At 39.8% G+C, this 22,909-nt stretch overlaps 1 protein-coding gene and 1 non-coding gene across 2 annotated transcripts; one reads left to right on the top strand and one right to left on the bottom strand.

Moving 5' to 3' along the window:
• Positions 1 to 733: 733 nt before the first annotated feature.
• On the bottom strand, positions 734 to 8,799 carry LOC106604766 (lipid droplet-regulating VLDL assembly factor AUP1). The gene is made up of 12 exons (XM_014199777.2): positions 8,544 to 8,799; positions 8,054 to 8,191; positions 6,464 to 6,614; positions 5,685 to 5,872; positions 5,178 to 5,250; positions 4,804 to 4,877; positions 2,511 to 2,577; positions 2,185 to 2,290; positions 1,906 to 2,049; positions 1,562 to 1,710; positions 1,327 to 1,415; positions 734 to 1,207 (listed from the first exon to the last, which is right to left on the bottom strand). The coding sequence occupies exons 1-12, from the start codon at positions 8,582 to 8,584 to the stop codon at positions 1,117 to 1,119; spliced, it is 1,311 nt and encodes a 436-aa protein (XP_014055252.1). The 5' UTR covers positions 8,585 to 8,799; the 3' UTR covers positions 734 to 1,116.
• Positions 8,800 to 14,520: 5,721 nt separating this feature from the next.
• trnaa-agc (transfer RNA alanine (anticodon AGC)) lies at positions 14,521 to 14,596 on the top strand. Its single transcript has one exon. It is a non-coding gene; the product is annotated as a tRNA-Ala (tRNA).
• The last annotated feature ends 8,313 nt before the right edge of the window (positions 14,597 to 22,909 follow it).

The raw sequence follows: 22,909 nt of genomic DNA, 5'->3' as shown, positions 1-22,909 counted from the left end.
ATGGCTCTCTTGTCTCTCTGTAGCAGACATATGGTGAGCAATAAGTTTGGAACATCAAATTGCAATCAAATCACAGTATTGAATCGCAAACACATATCTTATCGGCACCCAAGTATTGTGATAATATATTGAGTTCACTGGTAATTTCCACCCCGTGTACACGATACAGCCACAGTGCCCATAGTGTGGCAGATAACTATAGGTGATGTAATGGGTTAGTGGCCTACTTCTCAAACAAGTGTAGGAAAGAGGGAGAACAGCTGAAGGGGGCCCTATGATCCTGCGGTGCAGAGGGGAGTGATATACCCCTTGCGCCACAAGAGCCCGGGCCTCAGGCAGAGACAGAAGAACACTCATATGCCACGCCTACACAAGCATAACACCTCATTCACAATGGTGTGCTATTCGTGGTCGTCTGACTATTAAACATTTGTTTAATGTTAAGTTTCTTTAATCACAGGGATGATCAGCCTGTCTTATCTACTGCCAACAATAGGAATCACTTTGAATGACCTCCCTCAAAAGCTATATGCTCTAGTTTACGGTTTTACCGTTGGGTTTTTGACTTGATAACTACAAACGTTTATACACAAATGTATTTACTCTGAGGTAGAGTTCAAAAGCATGACATACACTGATTTTATGACCCAACGGTGCTTCGCACTCTTATTAATTCCAGCCAGGGTAAATCAAAAATAAATACTGGAATTGTGATGCTACTCAAGACAATCTCTTGCATTTATAAATGACTGATTTTATTCACTTTAAAAATGTATACTGCAGAAACACGCACTGTCAAATCATAATGAACCTAAGACCTGATGGCTATTCTCTGAAAGCAGAGCAAGATAGATTTACCACCACCTCTGCCATTATAAAAATAATCAGATGTTTCACGTCACTGGGTCTTAAAAATTGTTATCAAAATAATATTTTTTACCAGGACAAACAATTAAAAAGACATGCATGATTGCCATGCAAAAAATAATAATAAAAAAATACAAATAAATCCATTGAAATCTTCAGGTCTTCTTCCTGTACGTGTGGGGTCAACAAAAACTCCACTCTGCTCTGCATACACTCCAGTACACTTATTGTCTGTACAATTTTTTGATTTTAACAACTGTCATTCCTAACACGTTTCCCAGCAATCAGATCTTGTTCAGAGGTTTCGTCCTGCTCCAGTTCATGCTTTTCGATGTAGCGTCTAGAAGAGAAAGGAGGGCGGAAACAACTAACAGAGTTGAAAGGTGGACAACAATGACAGTGTAAAATGTGGGTGGAATTATAAATCAATCCGAGATTGAATTGCAGCTTTGATCTCACCTTCTTGCAAACTCATACAAGGCCTCTTTCCTCTCTTGTAGGGACATGTGTCTGTCTACCGGTGATTTCCCAAAAGATTTGGCAGCAGGCTATGGGTCAAAATGATAAAAATCAGACTATATATCAAACTTCTGATAAATAGAATAGCGTAGCAAGATGGCACCTCAATTACTTTGCGAGCAAGGTAATATAGACTACCAGTGGACGTAAGACATAATTTAGATGATTGGCAAACCTTAATGGTGGGAGCAGGTGCAGCTGAAGAAGAGGGGGACCTCCAGGCTGGGCCTGGTGCAGACGTGGCACCGCCTGTGGCCTCCACTGGGAACACCTCAGTGCTCTCCAGCAGGTTAGTGATAGTGGTGTCCACACAGTTGGTTTGCACTGTAAAAAGGGTAAAGGGAAAGATTTGGGGAAAGCTGCAAGCTACTGTGCCTTTTTCTCCCATTGATCCAAATACAAACTCCATTTGAATAAAATGCACATGTAAATACAGGACTCGAGTGCACTGCTCATCACCATTCCAAATTCCCAGTCACTGCACTGGAAATGCAAAGTGGAAATAAAAAGGTGGCATACCCAGGTCTCTGGTGATGATGCCAAGGGGGACGTCAGGCAGAACCTCCTTCACCTGCTGAGCCATCCTGCTGATCCTGAGCTCCTCCACCCCAGAGCTGCGGATCATGAAGCCCAGGGGAACTGGACGTGGTCTGGCACCCAGATCTGGACAGACAGCAGCAAATACACACCATCACCAATGGTGCCAACCACCCTCCAAGTGAGCATAACTTGTACCAAGGCCATGCTGTAGGAAGGGCCTTGTCAGGGAAGGTTTCTCCAGGGCTCTCCCTTACTCACTTAAGGTTGTGGTGCGCGGTGCAATGTGCCTTTTCCTCTTGATGTGCTCTGCTTTGTCTGCTTTGGTAATCTGTGTAGAGACCACGCTGAGCTCAGTGGCTAGAAGCTGAAAATGGACGACACAAAGACCAATCAGAGGACAATATAATAATTATTTTCTTTAGTGTTCCGTATCATTGTGAATTTTCGGCTCCCAATGTGATAACTTGCAATATACAACAAACCCTTTGATAAGATACATACTTGCTTTATTTGTCTGGGCGGTAGTGAATAGAAGGCAGTGCAGAATAAGGGTGTAAAAATGAGAATGACAAAAGGTTTTATACCTCTTGGACTTTGTTGGCAAACTCTTGAAGGGACTCTTCATCTTGTCTAGATACAGGGGGGAGCCATCTGTAAAAGTAAACAAAACAGGGTCTCTACAAGCCTTGTGAGCATTAATAGTGAACTTAATCTGCTTTCACTACGGTTTTACTGTATGTAAAAAATAAAACAAAAGGCCAATGTTTACATAACCCCCTTAAACAGGCCCATTTTTACCACATCCTTTCCTGCATACGCTTTTATACCTCCCGTGCGCATGCCAGTGACGAGTGGTTGTATGAATATACACCATCACATTTTTTTTGTTTAGGCAGGTCATAAGATAGATAAGACAAATAAAATGTATTTTCAAAATAATGGCATACTGAGTATAATTACACTACATGAACGTCGAACATCTCGTTCCAAAATCATGGGCAATAATATGAAGTTGGTCACCCCTTTGCTGCTATAAGAACCTCCAATCTTCTGGGAAAGCTTTCCACTAGATGTTGGAACATTGCTGCGGGGACTTGCTTCAATTCAGCCACAAGAGCATTAGTGAGGTTTGGGCACTGATGTAGGGCGATTAGACCTGGCTCGCATTCGGCATTCCAATTCATCCAAAAGGTGTTTCATAGGGTTGAAGTCAGGGCTCTGTGCAGGCCAGTCAAGTTCTTCCACACAAATCCCGACAAGCCATTTCTGTATGGACCTCACTTTGTGAACACGGTCATTGTCATGCTGGACCTCGCTTTGTGAATGGGGGCATTGTCATGCTGAAACAGGAAAGGGTCTTCCCCAAACTTCTGCCACAAAGTTGGATGCGCAGAATCGTCTAGAATGTCATTGTATGCTGTAGCGCTAAGATTTTCCTTCACTGGAACTAAGGGGCCTAGCCCGAACCATGGAAACCCATTTCATGAAGCTCCCGACGAACAGTTCTTGTGCTGACGTTGCGTCCAGAGGCATTTTGGAACGCGGTAGTGAATGTTATTTTTGTACGTGCTTCAACACTCAGCAGTCCCGTTCTGTGAACTTGTGTGGCCTACCACTTCGCGGCTGAGCCGATTTTGCTCCTAGACGTTTAGTAAGGCCATTCTACTGCCAATGTATGTCTATGGAAATTGCATGGCTGTGTGCTTGATTTTATAATTCGCCGAATCCACTAATTTGAAGGGGTGTCCACATACACTATATATACAAAAGTATGTTACGTGCAAATGAATGAAATCAATAGTTCATTATTTTGTTCAATAAACAGTAAGGTCTTACATTGAGAGTACCTTCATCATGATACCCATAGAAAATAATAGCAATCCTATTTTGAAAAGCATGCGAGTCTCGTGTTCTATACACGATCTAGCAAAATAATAGGCCTACACTTCATTTGGGCTATATTATTGCATACAAAATGTTTCTGATCAGTGATAGAAGCGCAAACAAAATAGACGAGCTATACCACCTCAGAAAACCAGCCAGAAACCAATGAACCTATACAGACAGAGATTCAGTGAAACAAAATCACATTGATTGAGACAAGTCAGTGAAGTCACTGGCTTTTGGGCGGGAGTAGGCCTAGGCTACTAAGCGACTGAACAGCCAAAGAATCTACTTGTTAAAATTACATAACATAAAATTTGATACATGCCGTCAATTGCATTAGTCTACTTTATTCTAATATTTTCGTCAATCAGTGATATTTATTCCCAAAGTAATTCTTTAGGGATCCATCCAGCTGTGGTTAAGAAAACAGTGCATGCTGAGTGGTGGGCTATGCAAAGTTTAGAACTAGCAGGAGGATGGTTGACAGGCGCTGCCTAACATTCATGAAGAGTTTAAGAACATAGCGCATGCCAATGCCCCCACAGGTTTACGGCTACGTTTCATACTAAGCCGTAGACAGAAGTTTACCGATAAAAAAAAGTTTTGGCTTTGATACCAGCAATACCTTTCAGATATAAGGAAAAGGCGAAAAAAAAGTTGGCAGTGTGGTAAATTTGGCAGAAAAACATTCAGTATAAAAGGGATATTAAACTTTCCCCGTGATGAAAGCTTGCTTTTGGCCTCTAATCAAGCTGAATGAAAAGTTATATTACAACACACAATATACTGCTGATCCTGACAAAATGTTAACTCTGAAACGGCAAGACCATCACAAAAAACATTGTTAATTCTAGCAGAATTTTCCAGTGAGTAAAGGACTGGACTTTAAGGACATGCATAAAATGTGTCAATTATCAAAGTGATACCTTTACAAGGTCCAACCAGAGCCCCGACAAAGACAAGTAGTGAGAGACAGTAATTATTTAGTACCTTACATGGTACACTGTACATGGGACGAAAAAGGTCCACAACAGTTCTGTCAGCCAAAAGGAGTCTGGCGTGCTCTTGAGAAAGAGAAAGAAACTGCATTAGTACTTTCATTTCAGGAAATCCTCTGCTTGTGTCTGACAGAAATATGTAAAGGCTGAGTGAAAAATCAACACAAAATCTTTAGGTCTATCACTGGTGTGAAAACCAATTTTACAAGAAAGTACTGGTCTTCTATGGACTGTTGGAGGAAACCTTCAACTTTTGAAAAGCCCAACTTTTTACACAAACACTCACCAAATGTAGATGGTTAAATATGCCAAGAGTACTGCTTTTAAACTAATATGACAGAGGCAGTTTAGTTTTGATGCTATTACCAGAGCTACAAATGGCCTCTTCACTTGCAAGGCCACAGGCTGAATGGAATCAGTCATGGAGAAAGGCCAGGAGCTGAGGGAGATAAAAAACACAGGTTAGCTCAGTAGCTCTTAGAATCAGTAATACAGGGGCAGTACAGAGGCAGCTTACAGCAGTGTTGGCATTCTGCTTAGGACAGATTCTCCTCTAAAGACACGTTAATAAATCACTTGATCCATTTCAATTAATAACAGCAATAGTTCTGTGTTCTACTGGTGATTAGGGAAAAATAGAAAAACGTATTTGTATATACAAAGACGGCAGATATAATCGACTACTAAAACAATTGTTGTCTTATACACAAGATAAATCCCATGGATAGTACTGATCAGCACATTATGCTTAAACCAGTGCTGTGGGGCAGGGACACTTTTGGTTTGAAGAAAAAACACTTCAAAACCAAAGCAAGAGACAGTGAGAACTCAATCAGCTTGATGACAGGGATAATGCAGTGTGTTGTGGCTCACCTGAACTTGAGCAGGCCAGCGCGCCCGTTGGTGGTGTCCTCCTCGGGAAAGAGGAGCAGGGGCAGAGTTTCTGGAGAGGAGCAGTATCTCCTGAGGGACTCCTCCATCTCATCCTGGCCCGATATGGCCCCCAGCTCCATGAAGCCTCTGGCCCAACACACGAAGCCTGCAGAGTCCTCCAGCATAGGCTGAGCAGAGGAACAGGTCACAAGTCATGGTAAAAATGAATAACAAACACTGGCTGATGGCGTAAGGTTGAGTCAACGCAGCTGCATTTGAAAAAAAGATCTCTTTGTTCAGCTGGGCAAGAACAACCAATGATGTTTACAAACCCTGGATTGCTGATGCTACGTATTGGCCATTGAGCAGCTTTGACGCCACCGGTCTGCCATATTGGCACTCCCCAGTAGGAGCAGTCCTCTTTAGGAATGAATGGAATTCTACAGTATTTCAATTAAATGGAGCAAATTACCTTAGTCATACCTAAACAATGTCTTTATATATTTCTTTATGTTTAGTTCATATCATATAATGTAAAAGTATGCATGAAGGTGTCTGTAATATAATAAATGTGGCAAAAACTAATGTAGACATTAAATGCATTTCTATAGCTTCCAGAATATTTTTTACAATTGTGGGGGAGTGCCAAGATGGAGGCACGGTGGCTTCAACACAGTGCCCCCTATCAGTCATCTATTGTATATATAAAATCATTGAGAACAACTCAAGGAGCTCAAAGTGCAACACGATGAATAGCTTCACTTCAACAAAACACTCACCGTATTGCAGGAAGTCAGAAGATTGACAATGTTGTGGTCAAACTGGGTCACGTGATTGCAGATGTACAGTTTTGTGCTTTTGTCTCTTAAACGTGGGCTGTTCTGTCTGACGTGCATACCAAGGACTGAGAACATTATTCTCACAATGAATCTGGAACAGGAAGAATTCTTTGAGTTTGATCCAGTGAACACAAAACAGGATATGTTTTAAAATGGAGAAATACTAGACAAACTGCAAATTTGCCAAGACTTCCCACAATTGGTTCCTTCAAATGTGCACCCTTCTTTGGTTGAGGCATACCCATATTGGGAGAAGCCAATAGCAGAGGTGCGTAAAGATGGTGGCCCACCATGTACTTAAACTATCAAAATAAATTAAGTCGCACACTCCATGTATAATCCCCCAGCAATTTAATGGGTATTTATGTATAATCTTTGGTAAATACCCATTAAATTGCTGGGAGACAATACATGGAGTGTGCGACTTTATTTTGATAGTTTATTCGCCGTTAGTAAGCACCTCCACACAAACTATTGTTCTGGGTGTGTGCCAGCTCGTTTTTAAAGCCCCATGTACTTACCACAAATGCCTTGTTTTCTAAGTTTGTTGTATTGTACATTTCTTTCCTTTACTCTTTTTTGTGTTGTCATTAGCAAAGTATACATGAACCCAATTCTAGCTCCAGGACGCCGGCAATTTGAAAAACTGAAAAAGTATATTGTGCTGATTTATTGGTGCATTGAACCATGTTTAAAAACCATTTAAAAAGCCATCGTTTAAATCCTCAGTGGACAGTGTACCCCATTCATAGACACTAACTGCTTTAGCGCCTATTGATGTTAGTATCTCCTGACTGTTTTTTTTTTTTAAAAGAGCCTTGACGCTTGCTTTAAACATTAACACGCGTCGCTGACGGTAGTGTTTTTGAAAGATAAGGAACATATCTTTCATATCAGCGAGTAATACTTTTCTAAAAACAAAAAGGTTAAATTACTACACACCTTCTATTTGGTTAATGTTCCCACACGGCCATATCTCCATGCTACAGTGCTTGTTTACAAAAAAACAGACAGAAGACAAGAGGCCTGTGCTAATTAGCTATCTAGTGTGCTCCAAACACCTGTGTGTAAGGGTAACTCTGGAAGTGTAGTGGAAGTGTAGTTTAGTCAGATGGAGGCACCCATAGCTGAATGGATCTGTGTAAAACTGCTACAGTAAGTGTATATTTTTTATTTGAAGGGTTCTTTCTCTTCTGATGAAAGATAAGGGCCATATGTTTTGATAGCCTTGATTATTGACGTGTCTAAACACAGCATCGGGATTGTAGTTCACAGGAGCCAGTCATGGGCGAAGCTAATTGCTCAGAACTGTAGGGAGAAGACAGAATGCCTAAAGTTTAAGCACTATGGATAGCGGTTTAACAATGACATAACTGAAATCTGACATCTTTATGCCCCTTCACCATTGTGGCAGTATTGACAGATTTGTTTTTATTTTAAGCAGGAAGTCACCCCACTGTGTATGATTTTGTCATTATGCTGAGTCAACCTAACATTTAATAAGATAACCAATTGCAAAACTACCCTTACCTTCTAGCAAGACTGTCTGGGAGTGCACAGCTCACCAAAAACACATGTGCACCTACGAAGAGTCGTAGTAACATCAAACACAGGCCAACTGGAGAGTAAAGCAACACCAGCAAAAGGACCAGTCCATCGTTTGGCAACCTGTTTGGGACAAACACAGAGACAGCTCAGTGTTATCCTTGACAGGAAGAATATTCTGAGTCCAAGGGGACAGATTATATGCTTCTAGCTAGGAAACTAATGTAACGGCTACCGACCAAGCTACTTGTTAGCTAGCCGTTAATGGATAATAGTATTGATATCTTGTAGGCTAATTTACTTACAGTAACTAACAAGCTAAATGAACGCCAAGAAGACGACGACTTAGCTAGCTAATAGCCAGAGCCGATTATGAGTAAGACTATTGGAAATCTCTGCCATGGGTATCGGTGGACTGATAAACTCATTTAGCTGCTGGCTAGCTTGTCTTGAAAACAACACTTCTTGTTCTTACCGCTGGAAGTCAAACATCTGTTCTATTCCTCGAGTTTCCATTATTTCACCTAATCTGTAGGTTGAGAAAGTTAATTACACCCGTCACTTTCCTGCATACTACCTAATCAACCATTTAATTCGAAACGATAAAAGGTCAAACTGGTAACAATTTATTTGCTCATGTTGATGCTGGCTAACGTTTCCAGCTAGTCTACCTCGGGCGCCATGTTCAACGCTAGAAAGAGATCAGCGTCTCGTCAGCAACACAAAAAGTACTTCCGGGTTACGGAATTTCGGAACATTTCCAAATAAAAGTCCATGTAATAGTAGAAAGGTGTCAATAACCTGTATTTATTCATGATATAAAAATACCTGTCTAAACATGAACAATTATTCATATTTAAATGACATTTGCATTACATTTGTGTTTTAAAACATGTTCCAAGGTTAAATAAATGTGAATCACTGTAGATGGTATACACATTGATTTATAGAGCAAAAACTATTCTTGGTTCCGCAGTAAAAATTGGGTAGGGAATGGTCAGACATTGTTGCATGTGCAGCATTGACCGTGCAGAGATTGAACGCAAGCCTCTCGTGCTCCAGGAACAACAAATGCGCTCATTGACTGACAGGGGGCGGGGCTAGGTCTGTGTGGAACGCAGCATGGAGAGAGAGAGAGCGGAGAGAAATTAGTCAAGTAGCGAAGTAAGCAAAAAAATGCACGTTACACACGGCGTATTATATTTAACAAACCGAACATTCAAATACTGTTATAGAAGGTAATGTAAAAAAAAAAAAAATGTCCATGCATCAATACGGGTATATCGTAAAATACGGTATGTTGGTATATCGTAAAATAAGGTATACCGCCCAGCCCTAATTGTGGCCAATGTAATGGGCGGATTATTCAGAGCCCCATGAAATGACACCATATTGATTGACAGGGGGCGGGGCTAGGATGACCAAGAGGATATTTTCGCTTTGCTTCTTAATATAAATCCACTAATTCGGTGTCTACTCTGTCACAATAACTCCTCCCTGGCATGTTCATTTGTTTTCATGTCAAACACTGTATTCGAATAATTATTCTATTTTTATGATTCCAACAGTTCAACCAAGTGTTTTGCTCTAAATCGAATCGCAACATTTGGTTTAAAATAAGGCCTATATTGTTTGCCCATATCGTGCAGATCTTATGTGGCAGTGTGGAAATGATTTCAAATGAGTTCAGGAAAACCCAAAATTATTTTGGGTTGAATTGAACAGTATAAAACAATCAGAATGGAGAACGACCCATTGAAATCACTTAGAATATATGTGTTGCCACCCTAGGGTCAGGCACTACTCATAAAGCAAATTTAGAACTTTTATTATTCAAAAATATAAAATACAGTCATACCGTCAAAAAAAACAAAAAACAATAACGTTCACTATTATACATTAAATATCGCTTTATAGAGAAAAAAAAAACATTATTTGTGCTGATGTAAAAGTGGGGTTGGGATTACTCACTAGTGTCTGTAGAATCTATACAGTGCATTCGGGAAAGTATTCAGACCCCTTGACTTTTTCCACATTTTGTTACGTTACAGCCTTATTCTAAAATGGATTAAATCGTTTTTTCCCCCTCATCAATCTACACACAATGCCCCATAATGACAAAGCAAAAACAGTTTTTTTTTTAATTTTAGCAAATGTATTACTTTTTTTGTTGTTGTTGAAATACCTTAGTATTCAGACCCTTTGCTATGAGACTCGAAATTGACCTCAGTTACATCCTGTTTCCATTGATCATGCTTGAGATGTTTCTACAACTTGATTGGAGTCCACCTGTGGTAAATTCAATTGATTGGACATGATTTGGAAAGGCACACATCTGTCTATATAAGGTCCCACAGTTGACAGTGAATGTCAGGTTGGGAGAAGGAGGAAATGGCGCCTGTGCTTGAATCCGAAGGGGCGGCTAGTGAAGTGTGTGATAATGAATGGAAAATAGTGAAATCAAAGAATGCAACAAAATGAGCAAAAGTTGTAGTAGAAGACAAGGACCAGCCCGATAAAGCCTTATTGGGCTGCGTTTTTTTTGGAGGAGATTCTTTTGGGAAATCCATTTGTAATATCGAGGACTGTGAAGAAAGCAGTGGGAAAGGTGAATTCAATCAAGGGACTAGAAGCAGCCTTGTTTTGGTTAATTGTGTTGATGAAGAATCTAGCAGAATTGTCCACGTCAGAAGTAACACGTATTGATCTTTGGAGCAGGGCACCTGCCAAAGGAGTTATAGCTGGAGTCTCATTGGATATAAATGATGAGTACCTATGTCAGAAAATCCCAGGAGTGGTCAGTGCATGTTGCCTGACCCGTATGGTAAATGGAATGAAGGAGAAAAGCTTGTGGATATCATTGTTGTTTGATGAGACTCTACCTGAATATGTGAAGCTTGGATATGTAAGTTATGCGGTTAGAGCATTTTTGTCCAAACCATTACAGTGTGGAAATTGTAAAGGATATGGTCGTGTCAAATGTTTGCAGACAAGATAATTATGATATTGAAGAATCTGTGAATGGAAAATGTTGCAACTGTGGTGGGGATCATACTCCGGACTTCCTTGAGTGGCCAGTTAAGGGGAATGAGGTCGAGGCGTCAAGGATGTAATGAGGTCGAGGCGCTGAAGAGAGTCAAAGGGGCAAGAGGCAACAGTGTTGACGATATGGCGGCGGATGCATTGCAACTAGTTGCTAGTGTTTTAAGTCAATCAGGTGATCTGGATACACTCGTTGTGAAGGTGGATTTTTGTGGCATTTATAGCCCTTTTGTGCTGCCTAATGTGAGGGAAGTTCTGTTAAACCCTCCTAATGCTTGTGTACTAAAATATCCTTATTTAAGCCTAGGCATTGTGCTTGAGAGTTTCTTTATCTAACTCATATAAGCTAAGTAACAAAGATAATTAAGATGTTTTATCTGCGGAATATGCTTATATGATTGAACTGTTGAAACTCTTGTTATTAAAATGTCTCCTTTCAGACTCTGGTGTTGGCAGCTGCACTTCCTCCCTCAAATGGGCCTCAGTAACCTTGGGTCCAGAGAGGGGAGAAGTCAGTCTTATCTATCACATGTCCCTGTTGCTATGCAGAATATCTGCAAGGAGTATGGCAAAGGAGGTCAGAAGGAAACATTGTTTCCATGTGAACTGTGTCTTTAATGCAAACCACGTGAAGGGATGGCGTGAGTAATGGGGAACCAATCACTTGTCTCCACAGTGTCTGTGTGTCAGTCACCTCCTCCGAGGGGAGATTGTTCTCTCCCCTAGTTCAAGGTGGAAACTAAGTAACAACAAATGTTCTTAGTACTGATCAAAACAAGTTATTTGTATTTGGGGCCCAAGGTCTGGCACGGGATGTGTGGGGTTAGTGTTTGGAACCATTGTACGTCATATTGCACCGATCCTGGGATAGTATATAACCCAGAAGTTAACTCCACTCAGGGGGCTCTCACTTCATTACACTTGCATGTGTGGAGAGACAAGCCTCCTTGTAATAACAAGTTTTTTAATAAAAGTAATGCCTTGATTGATTATTAATTTTGCCTCTCCTCATTATTGATTAAGGGTAGAATTTCCATCACACTAACCAATGGCTGTGCTGTGTACTTCAGGAGGCAAGTCAAAGGCTTCTTCCAGAAATACGTTTGGATTTGTCCCAAAAAAATGCAATATCTGTGGAAGGTCTGGTAAAGGGTGGACCTATCGTTATAGTAGGAGTTGACTGTAATGATAGTGACACTGTTGCCTGTGGTGATAGAGTTAACTGTGGAGTTGACTGTACTGATTAAAGCATAGGTCAGAAATTTTACACAACAGATAATACATTAAAATAATGCTGTGGAACAAACAAATCTGAAACACAAATTCTATGGGTGTGGCAGGGATGTTGGGAGGATCAGAAAGTTAAAATAAATATTTGGATTACCATGCTATTTCAATGGCAATACATTCCGTTATGCAGCATAATGAGCAATTTGACTTCCAATTTTGGGAGGAAGTTGCCAAAACTTTGCAATGACCAATTGGAAAACCCATTGTCATTAAATGTGGTGTCAAAAAATCTTAGGAATATGTGGGACAAGAATAGCGGTAACATTCAAAATTGTGTTATTCAGAGTGAGGACCAACCCTTTGAGCCCATCACCCATATGTAATGAGATGAGGGTGACAGCACAAACTTAAGTCATTGTAACACAGAGTGGGGAAGAGAACTTGATTTAGTTTTAAAGGGGACTGTGACACATTTATACATCCTGTTGCTAGTGACAAGAAGGTGAAATTAAACAAAATGTTACAAACAGAATGTAAATGAGGTTCAGGTAGAAAACCTATTGCCTGTGGAGAGTTTAAATCAGGGAATGTCAACTGCTCAAAGAAGACCCTCGGACTTCCAACTTAATATGCAAAATGTACACACTTTTGATGGTAAACAACCTGCTTCTAAACTTCATATTGATGTAGCCAAGAGTTCATATTATAGAGCGTCAGTGGTGCAGCCCAATCAAATCTCAGACACCCAAGATATTGGGAATGAATACCACAGAGACAGAAAGTTGGGGTAGAGGTTTATCAGATGAGGAAATCGTAAGCTCTATGACAACTGAATCAGATGAGCAGTATGTAACTGGAGAGGTTGACTTCAAAATAAGAGAGGATACAGTGAAATGTGTTGTCAGATGAGGCGCATTTTTGGAAGGTTCAGGCATACCACTCTGAATAATAATGTGTTTACGTTGACTCGTGACGAATGGGAGAGGGACCATTCAGAAAGTTCTCATGGTTAGGCTATTTGCACCGCAGAGAAGCGGGGGTCCGGAAAAATCAGATCAGCAGCCTCTGCCTTTTAATAAAAACAGTAGCAGTTGTGGTGTTTGTGTGTGCTTGTTCTCTAAAGCAGTGTTCTGCGAGGGCAATGTGAATGCACTTTTTCACAACGGCATGCAAGACTGTTTTACATGAGTTATCGTAGAGGAAATTAATTGAAATAAGTTATGCTTGAATGATACAGCAGACTGATGAAATTAAGCTATATGCTTAATAATGAAATTATATTTAAATATGAATGTATTTATTTCATATAGTGGTAGGCACCAATATCAATAATTTGATATATCGAGACCATTAGATATTGATATGAGCAAGGCATATCGTGATATTGGTTTATTCTTCCTGTTAAACTACACTATTCTGTGAAAAAAACATACATGAATGTTCCTGCATGTACAAACCCTTTCACAGACATTCTCACAGGCTGCTTAGCATACTTTAAAAAAACTAGCACTAAAACAAAAATAGTCTACTTAGCATATATAACTGCCTGCTTCTCATTGAATAAAAACGGTAAATTTATGTCAGCAGAACACAGCTGTCCCAATGGGCAATCCACAAGGAGTTGTCTGGACTTTACAGAAAAGTGAACTTTCACACAGTTGCAATGTATTTTCTACGAACCGATATATCAATATCGAATAGAAAAATGTACTGCATCGGGACCAATGGAATGGGTGGAGTAGAAAGTGTTGCTGGGTATTTATACCAGAGTCCCCTATGTATTAACACCATAATAGATTCTACAGACCCTAGTGAATAATCCCACTGCCACTTTTACACCTAGAATAGTTCTCGCTGTATCAGACAATATGTAATATATATGCCTATAATGGATTGCATCGGGACCATTGGGGTTGGTGGAGTAGAAAGTGTTGCTGGGCACAGACCTCAATCCCCCATGAAATAACACCATATAGATTCTACAGACCCTACTGAGTACTCTCGACTCCTCTTTTATATCACCACAAATAATAGTTGTTCCTCTATAGTGCTATACTTGTACCGTATAGTTTCCAGGCATCGGTTGACTACAGTAAAATGCCAGCAAGACTCCATATTATTCAGAGCCCCATAAAATGACACTATATATAATTTCTACAGACCCTATGGAGTACTACCGTGGTCCCGTGTGGCTCACTTGGTAGAGCATGGTGTTAGCAACGCCAGGGTTGTGGGTTCGATTCCCACGGGGGACCAGTACGGAGAAAAAAAATGTATGAAATGTATGCATTCACTACTGTAAGTCGCTCTGGATAAGAGCATCTGCTAAATGACTAAAATGTAAATGTACTCCCCAACCCACTTTTACATTGGCACATAGAATAGTTTTTTTGCTATATAAACCAATATGTAATTTACAGGCCTACAGTGTATTGCATTGGGACCAATGGAATGGGTGGAGTAGAAGGGGCTGTTGGGTATTTAGACCAGTCACCCAAGAAATCGAACTATATACAGTCGTGGCCAAAAGTTTAGAGAATGACACAAATATTAATTTTCAGTCTGCTGCCTCAGTTTGTATGATGGCAATTTGCATATACTCCAGAATGTTATGAAGAGTGATTAGATGAATTGCAATTAATTGCAAAGTCCCTTTTTGCCATGCAAATGAACTGAATCCCCCAAAAACATTTCCACTGCATTTCAGCCCTGCCACAAATGGACCAGCTGACATGTCAGTGATTCTCTCGTTAACACAGGTGTGAGTGTTGACGGGGACAAGGCTGGAGATCACTCTGTCATGCTGATTGAGTTCGAATAACAGACTGGAAGCTTCAAAAGGAGGGTGGTGCTTGAAATCATTGTTCTTCCTCTGTCAAACATGGTTACCTGCAAAGAAACACGTACTGTCATCATTGCACAAAAAAGGGCTTCACAGGCAAGGATATAGCTGCCAGTAAGATTGCAGCTAAATCAACCATTTATCAGATCATCAAGAACTTCAAGGAGAGCGGTTCAATTGTTGTGAAGAAGGCTTTAGGGCGCCCAAGAAAGTCCAGCAAGCACCAGGACCATCTCCTAAGGTTGATTCAGCTACGGGATCGGGGCACCACCAGTACAGAGCTTGCTCAGGAATGGCAGCAGGCAGGTGTGAGTGCATCTGCAGGCACAGTGAGGCGAAGACTTTTGGAGGATGGCCTGGTGTCAAGAAGGGCAGCAAAGAAGCCACTTCTCTCCAGGAAAAACATCAGGGACAGACTGATATTCTGAAAAAGGTACAGGGATTGGACTGCTGAGGACTGGGGTAAAGTCATTTTCTCTGATGAATCCCCTTTCCGATTGTTTGGGGGATCCGGAAAAAAGCTTGTCCGGAGAAGACAAGGTGAGCGCTACCATCAGTCCTGTGTCATGCCAACAGTAAAGCATCCTGAGACCATTCATGTGTGTGGTTGCTTCTCAGCCAAGGGAGTGGGCTCACTCACAATATTGCCTAAGAACACAGCCATGAATAAAGAATGGTACCAACACATCCTCCGAGAGCAACTTCTCCCAACCATCCAGGAACAGTTTGGTGACAAACAATGCCTTTTCCAGCATGATGGAGCACCTTACCATAAGGCAAAAGTGATAACTAAGTGGCTCGGGGAACAAAACATCGATATTTTGGGTCCATGGCCAGGAAACTCCCCAGACCTTAATCCCATTGAGAACTTGTGGTCAATCCTCAAGTGGCAGGTGGACAAACAAAAACCCACAAATTCTGACCAGCTCCAAGCATTGATTATGCAAGAATGGGCTGCCATCAGTCAGGATGTGGCCCAGAAATTATTTGACAGCATGCCAGGCCGGATTTCAGAGGTCTTGATAAAGAAGGGTCAACACTGCAAATATTGACTCTTTGCATCAACTTCATGTAATTGTCAATAAAAGCCTTTGACACTTATGAAATGCTTGTAATTATACTTCAGTATTTCCATAGTAACATCTGACAAAAATATCTAAAGACACTGAAGCAGCAAACTTTGTGGAAATTAATATTTATGTCATTCTCAACTTTTGGCCGTGACTGTACAGTGGCTTGCGAAAGTATTCACCCCCTTGGCATTTTTCCTATTTTGTTGCCTTACAACCTGGAATTAAAATGGATTTTGGGGAGGGGTTGTATAATTTGATTGACACAACATGCCTACCACTTTGAAGATGCAAAATATTTTTTTGTGAAACAAACAATATATAAGACAAAAACATACCTTGAGCGTGCATAACTATTCACCCCCCCCAAAGTCATTACTTTGTAGAGCCACCTTTTACAGCAATTACAGCTGCAAATCTCTTGGGGTATGTCTCTATAAGCTTGGCACATCTAGCCACTGGGATATTGCCCATTCTTAAAGCCAAAACTGCTCCAGCTCCTTCAAGTTGGATGGGTTCCGCTGGTGTACAGCAATCTTTAAGTCATACCACAGATTCTCAGTTGGATTGAGGTCTGGGCTTTGACTAGGCCATTCCAAGACATGTACATGTTTCCCCTTAAAACTTCTTAAGGATCAAATCCCTTTAACGGGATCGATTCGACAACATCCGGTGACATGGCAGAGCGCCAAATTAAAATTAAAATACTATAAATATTTAACTTTCATGAAATCACAAGTGTAATACATAAAAATAAAGCTTAACTTCTTGTTAATCCAGCCACCATGTCAGATTTCAAAAAGGCTTTACGGCGAAAGCAATCCATGCGATTATCTGAGGACAGCACCCCGCATACAAATGCATGACAAACATTTTTCAACCAGGGAGGTGCGACATGAAAGTCAGAAATAACGATATAATTCATGCCTTACCTTTAAAGATCTTCTTCTGTTGGCACTCCAATATGTCCCAGAAACATCACAAATGGTCCTTTTGTTTGATAAACTCCTTTATATCCCCAAAATGTCCATTTATTTGGAGCGTTTGATTCAGAAAAACACCGGTTCCAACTCGCCCAAAATGACTACAAATGATCTAATAAGTTACCTGTAAACTTGGTCCAAACAACTTTCCTAATCCAACTTTAGGTATCCTAAAATGTAAATAATCGATCAAATTTAAGACGGAATATACTGTGTTCAATAGCGGATAAAATCAAAGTGGAGCGAGTTACAGGTCGCGCGCACCAAACAAGAGTCCACTTGGCTTGACACTCATACTGAATAGCCGTACTTAATTTCTCAAAGGAAAAACATCAACCAATTTCTAAAGACTTGACATCTAGTGGAAGCCATAGGAACTGCAACCAGGTGCCTCATAAATCTAGTTTCCCATAGAAATCCAATAGAAAACACAGTGAACTCTTTTTTCCCAGGATGGTTTGTCCTCGGGGTTTCGCCTGCCAAATAAGTTCTGTTATATTCACAGACATTATTTTAACAGTTTTAGAAACTTGAGTGTTTTCTATCCAAATATACCAATTATATGCATATCCTAGCTTCTGGGCCTGAGTAGCAGGCAGTTTACTTTGGGCACGCTTTTCATCCGGACGTGAAAATACTGCCCCCTATCCCAAAGAGGTTTTAAACCATTCGAGTGTTGCTTTAGCAGTATGCTTAGGGTCATTGTCCTGCTGGAAGGTGAACCGCCGTCCCAGTCCCAAATCTCTGGAAGATTGAAACAGGTTTCCCTCAAGAATTTCCCTGTATTTAGCGCCAGGAGAACTCCTTGGTCTTCATGGTGCCGCTTGGTGGTGCCGCTTGCTTGGTGGTGTTGCAGACTCTGGGGCCTTTCAGAACAGGTGTGTGTATATATACCGAGATCATGTGACACTTAGATTGCACACAGGTGGACTTTATTTAACTAATTATGTGACTGCTGAAGTAATTGGTTGCACTAGATCTTATTTAGGGGCTTCATAGCAAAGGGGTTGAACACATAAGCATGCACCACTTTTCAGTTTTTAATGTTTAGAATTTTTTTTAACAAGTACTTTTTTTCACTTCAGTAATTTAGAATATTTTGTGTATGTCCATTACATTAAATCCAAATAAATATCAATTTAAATTACAGGTTATAATGCAACAAAATAGGAAAACACCAGGGGGATGAATACTTTTGCAAGGCACTGTATAGACTCTAGTGCTAGATCAATAGGTTTAGTAGAATATTATGTTCTTTACATTAATTTACTTACACTCCAACCCTTTTTCCATGCGCTCCATCTTGCTTGTAATATTATTATTTTATATAAATTAGTAATTTTCTTAAATTTAGACCCCCGATGTAATTTTGTAACTTTATTTTAACATTATGCGTTATACAAAGCTGCAAAAATGATTGATTTCGTATCATACACATAGCGTTTTACTGAATACTTTTATTTTGAAGGCAAAATCTGAAAACCGGAAGTTTTAATGCTGCTGCAGTGAGCAGAAAGAGCAAAAGAGTGACATTTTCCACCATTTCCAGTTCCTTATTTTTTGTTGACAGAACTATGCTTTATTATGGTATGCAAAAGTTATTAAGACATCAAATTACATAGTGCTGTTACAGTCATGTTTTTAGATTCATTTGAGTAGACATCCTGTTATCCCAGTGCATCCACACCTTGTTTTCCTACTGTGTTCAGCGTTGAACCACATGTGCATTCCTACTTTTATCTGGTTCACTGTGATGAGTGAGAATGAAGTGAGCGCGGAAAGAGGAACACATAAAAAGGGAGAAAGAGGAGAGAGCAAGTGATAGTACCCTGCAGCTTCACTCTTATGTAGTTATTTTCCACTCTGTGACCCCTGGCTCACCCGGAACCCGGACCCAAATGGAAGTGGATCAAATAGTGATTTTAATAAATGTTATATGGAAATATTTTATAAAATGTACTTTTTGCCCTCAACTATGTTAATGGTCGATTTTGTTTTACATTTGGTTTTGTATACGTTTTAATGATTCCAAATAGTTTTCCAAGGAGTTTTTTCTTTATACATTTTGATTTGTGTATGAAATATTTTCCTAATAAAATAAAGAGATTTATGACATACAGACGTTCAATTGTGGAATCAGTGTAGTAAAATAATATGTCAAACTTAGATATTTCAATGGTTGTGTGCATTCTGTTGCCAAGATATAGTTTTACATCAGTCCAGAACACCTCACTATGTAAATAATTACAGAATAAGTGTTCAATAGATTCCGTTTGTACTTCACAAAAACTGCATTCACTGGTAACAGGTAACAGGTATATATTTATATCAGGTATATTTTTATATCAGGTATATATTTCGAAATCAAGCTATTTCACGGGTAGAATCTATGGATAATCTTAAAGGTGATTTCCTTTACTTTATTGGTCACCTTAAATTTGTGTGGAGTGAGCCAAGCATGGCGCCAGTTTACATCAAACGATGAAGCCCAACAAAATACAGCAGAGGGAATAGACTTCCTGTAGAAAATATCCCTTAATAAACAATCATTTAATTTCTTATCTAGTAAACCTATGCCATTCACCTGGATATTGCTTACAATAGGATATGTTCCAAAATATGCATTATTCTGAAGTAAAGATTTTATCCAAGTAGGTATAGCTTTTATAACAGGATCTTATTCCTTGCTTGAAACCTCAAAGTTGTATCTTTCCATAAATTATCTCTGAGTAAATGGTTCCTTTTTTTTTTCTACATTACATGCTGACCAGACCACATGCGCTATTGAGCTCAAGTTGATTTTGTCCACCCACATAGGAGAGGCAGGATTTGCAGCGCGTTGGGCATCACAAATAGAACTAAGTTCTATTTTAGAGCCTGGCTATGCAGACGCTCGCCGACGCACACAAGCAGTGTGTGCGCAATGATTGAATAACATATATGTGCACATTTATTTTGCAATGCTCACACATGCGACTCGTCCGGTCTGGTCAGCATGTAACGTTCTCCTGCATCATTGTTTTCCAGTATTTTCAGGTTTTGTGGAATTCTTTTCTCCCTTTCCCCCTTCCTATTTCTTTGGATCACAAAATGTAACTTGATTGACCACAGTAGGTGGCGGTATGCACAAACAAAATGTGCAAAGACATGATACCGATGAAGTCAATTTGGATGGGATTCAGAGATAGATGAGAGGGGTTGATGGTAGCTGAAGGATGGGATTAAAAACAAACAAAAGATAACTATTATAAAATACATTGTGTCCATAAAATGTATATAGTATGCATAAACTGGAAGTAGAAGCCTAAGTGTTGTTGTTCATTAGTTTACTCCAATTACGGGAGTGGTGGTAGGGTTAAGGGAAAATAAAGCAAAATACATTTAAAAGAGATGTGTGCATGAATGTATATATGCAGGGTTGGGGAGTAATGGATTACATGTAAGGGATTACAAAAAAAACGGTAATCCGTTATGTTACCAGCAAAAATATTGTAATCAGATTACAGATACTTTTGAACAACTAGATGATTACTTTGAGGATTACTTATGAATTCAGAAAGGATGTTTGCGAAAAAAAAATCATAGACACTTCTCTGTTTTCTCAATGACATTCAAATCAGCATTGAAAAAAGGAGCAAGTATAAGTTTGTTCCACCTGAGCGAGTCTGACCACAAGTCAGAGATCACTATGATGACACACCAAATGTATTTGATGGATCGCGGGAAAAGAGCAGGAATAGGCTTTTGTAGGCTACAGTCCAAGCTGTCTTCCAATGGTGCGACTGCTGTCGGCATCCAAAGATTATCCAACTTGAATAAACGCTTGGAGGTAAGGATGGTGGTGTAGTCTACAACGGTACGGATATCTCTCATTGTTGATATCTACATAGCGCATTGATGTGAATCACACTGCTGCTCTCTCATTTAGCTATTTGCGCCTTACGGATTGTGGTTGTTGTAGATGGCTGTTCACAAATCTAAATGTGTATTTGAACTCAATAATGGTTGAGTTGTCACACTCAATGAGAACCCAACATATAAGCTTGTTTTTCTCCAATGTTTGTAAACATTGTAAATGTAAACAAACACTGTATAGCCTCATATGGTTAAAACAATAATTTTGATATCATGGATGGTTAGTCCTTGCATCCATAGCTCTGCCTATTAATCTGAGAGTGGTCACATTTCTCCAGGCCCATCCCTCAGCTTTTTACCAAAACAGAGGTGTTTCGGCCATTTTGTTATTGTTTCATCTGTGGATTTGCCCTTTAAACAGCTGCATATTATCAAGATATCAAAGTGTCACTAACAAAACGGTAAAGAATAGGCCTATAGCAAATGTAGCATATGGCATTCATTTTTCACATGTAAATAGCACTTTTCAGTAGTGCTCAAAGCATGCCATTCCATGAGCATAGCATTTATTTTTCAACTCGAATCAATGAACCCAATCAGTCCTCCATGACAACATAATCATAAACAGAGTATGGCAGGCTAATAAGTCCTTTGTATTGGGGTCATGCTCAGGTAAAACAATTTGGCTAATCTATACTTCCATATTTCCAAGTCCTATTCTTGAAGATCAAGGGATATAACATTTATTGGAATGACTGGAATTCTGATAGACTTTGTTTTTTAATGTAAAGATATCATTTAATTGTATTATTATATGGAGTAGAAAGAGATTGGTTAGAAGAAGCCTACATAACCAACCTAAAAAGTAAAATGTAACATCCATATATGGCCAGCTACATAAACTTTAACAATGATTTATCCTGCAATAGATGTCATTCAATTGGTAACATACATTTTTGTCTTCAAATGACTCTTAAGGGGAAAGTAATCTAAAAGTAACTGAATGTAATCAGATTACGTTACTGAGTTTGGGTAATCCAAAAGTTACGTTACTGATTACAATTTCACAGGTAACTAGTAATTGTAACGGATTACATTTAGAACGTAATCTACCCAACCCTGTATGCAGTACCAGTCAAAAGTTGACACACCTACTCATTTAAGGGTTTTTCTTTATTTTTACAATTCTCTACAATGTAGAATAATAGTAAAGACATCAAAACTATGAAATAACACATATGGAATCATTTAGTAACCAAAAAACTGTTAGACAAATCAAAATATATTTTTCAAAGTAGCCACCTTTAACCTTGATGACAGCTTTGCACACTCTTGGCATTCTCTCAACCAGCTACACCTGGAATGCTTTTCCAATTGTCTTGGAGTTCTCACATATGCTGATCACTCGTTGGCTACTTTTCCTTCACTCTGCGATCCAACTCATCCCAAACCATCTCAATTGGGTTGAGGTCAGGTGATTGTGGCAGCCAGGTAATTTGATGTAGCACTCCATCACTCTCCTTCTTGGTCAAATAGCCCTTACACAGCCTGGAGGTGTGTTGGGTCATTGTCCTGTTGAAAAACAAATGATAGTCCTACTAAGCGCAAACCAGATGGGATGGTGTATCGCTGCGGAATGCTGTGGTAGCCATGCTGGTTATTATGATTTCTATATAAATCATTGACAGTATCAACAGCAAAGCACCCACACAACATCACACCTTCTACCCCATGCTTCACAGTGGGAACCACACATGCGGAGATCATCCATTCACCTACTCTGCGTCTCAAAGACACGGTGGTTGGAACCAAAAATCTC

This window comes from Salmo salar, chromosome ssa05 (genome assembly GCF_905237065.1).
Source record: "Salmo salar chromosome ssa05, Ssal_v3.1, whole genome shotgun sequence".
Classification (NCBI taxonomy): Eukaryota; Metazoa; Chordata; class Actinopteri; order Salmoniformes; family Salmonidae; genus Salmo; species Salmo salar.
This window is presented reverse-complemented; position numbering and strand designations above follow the sequence as displayed.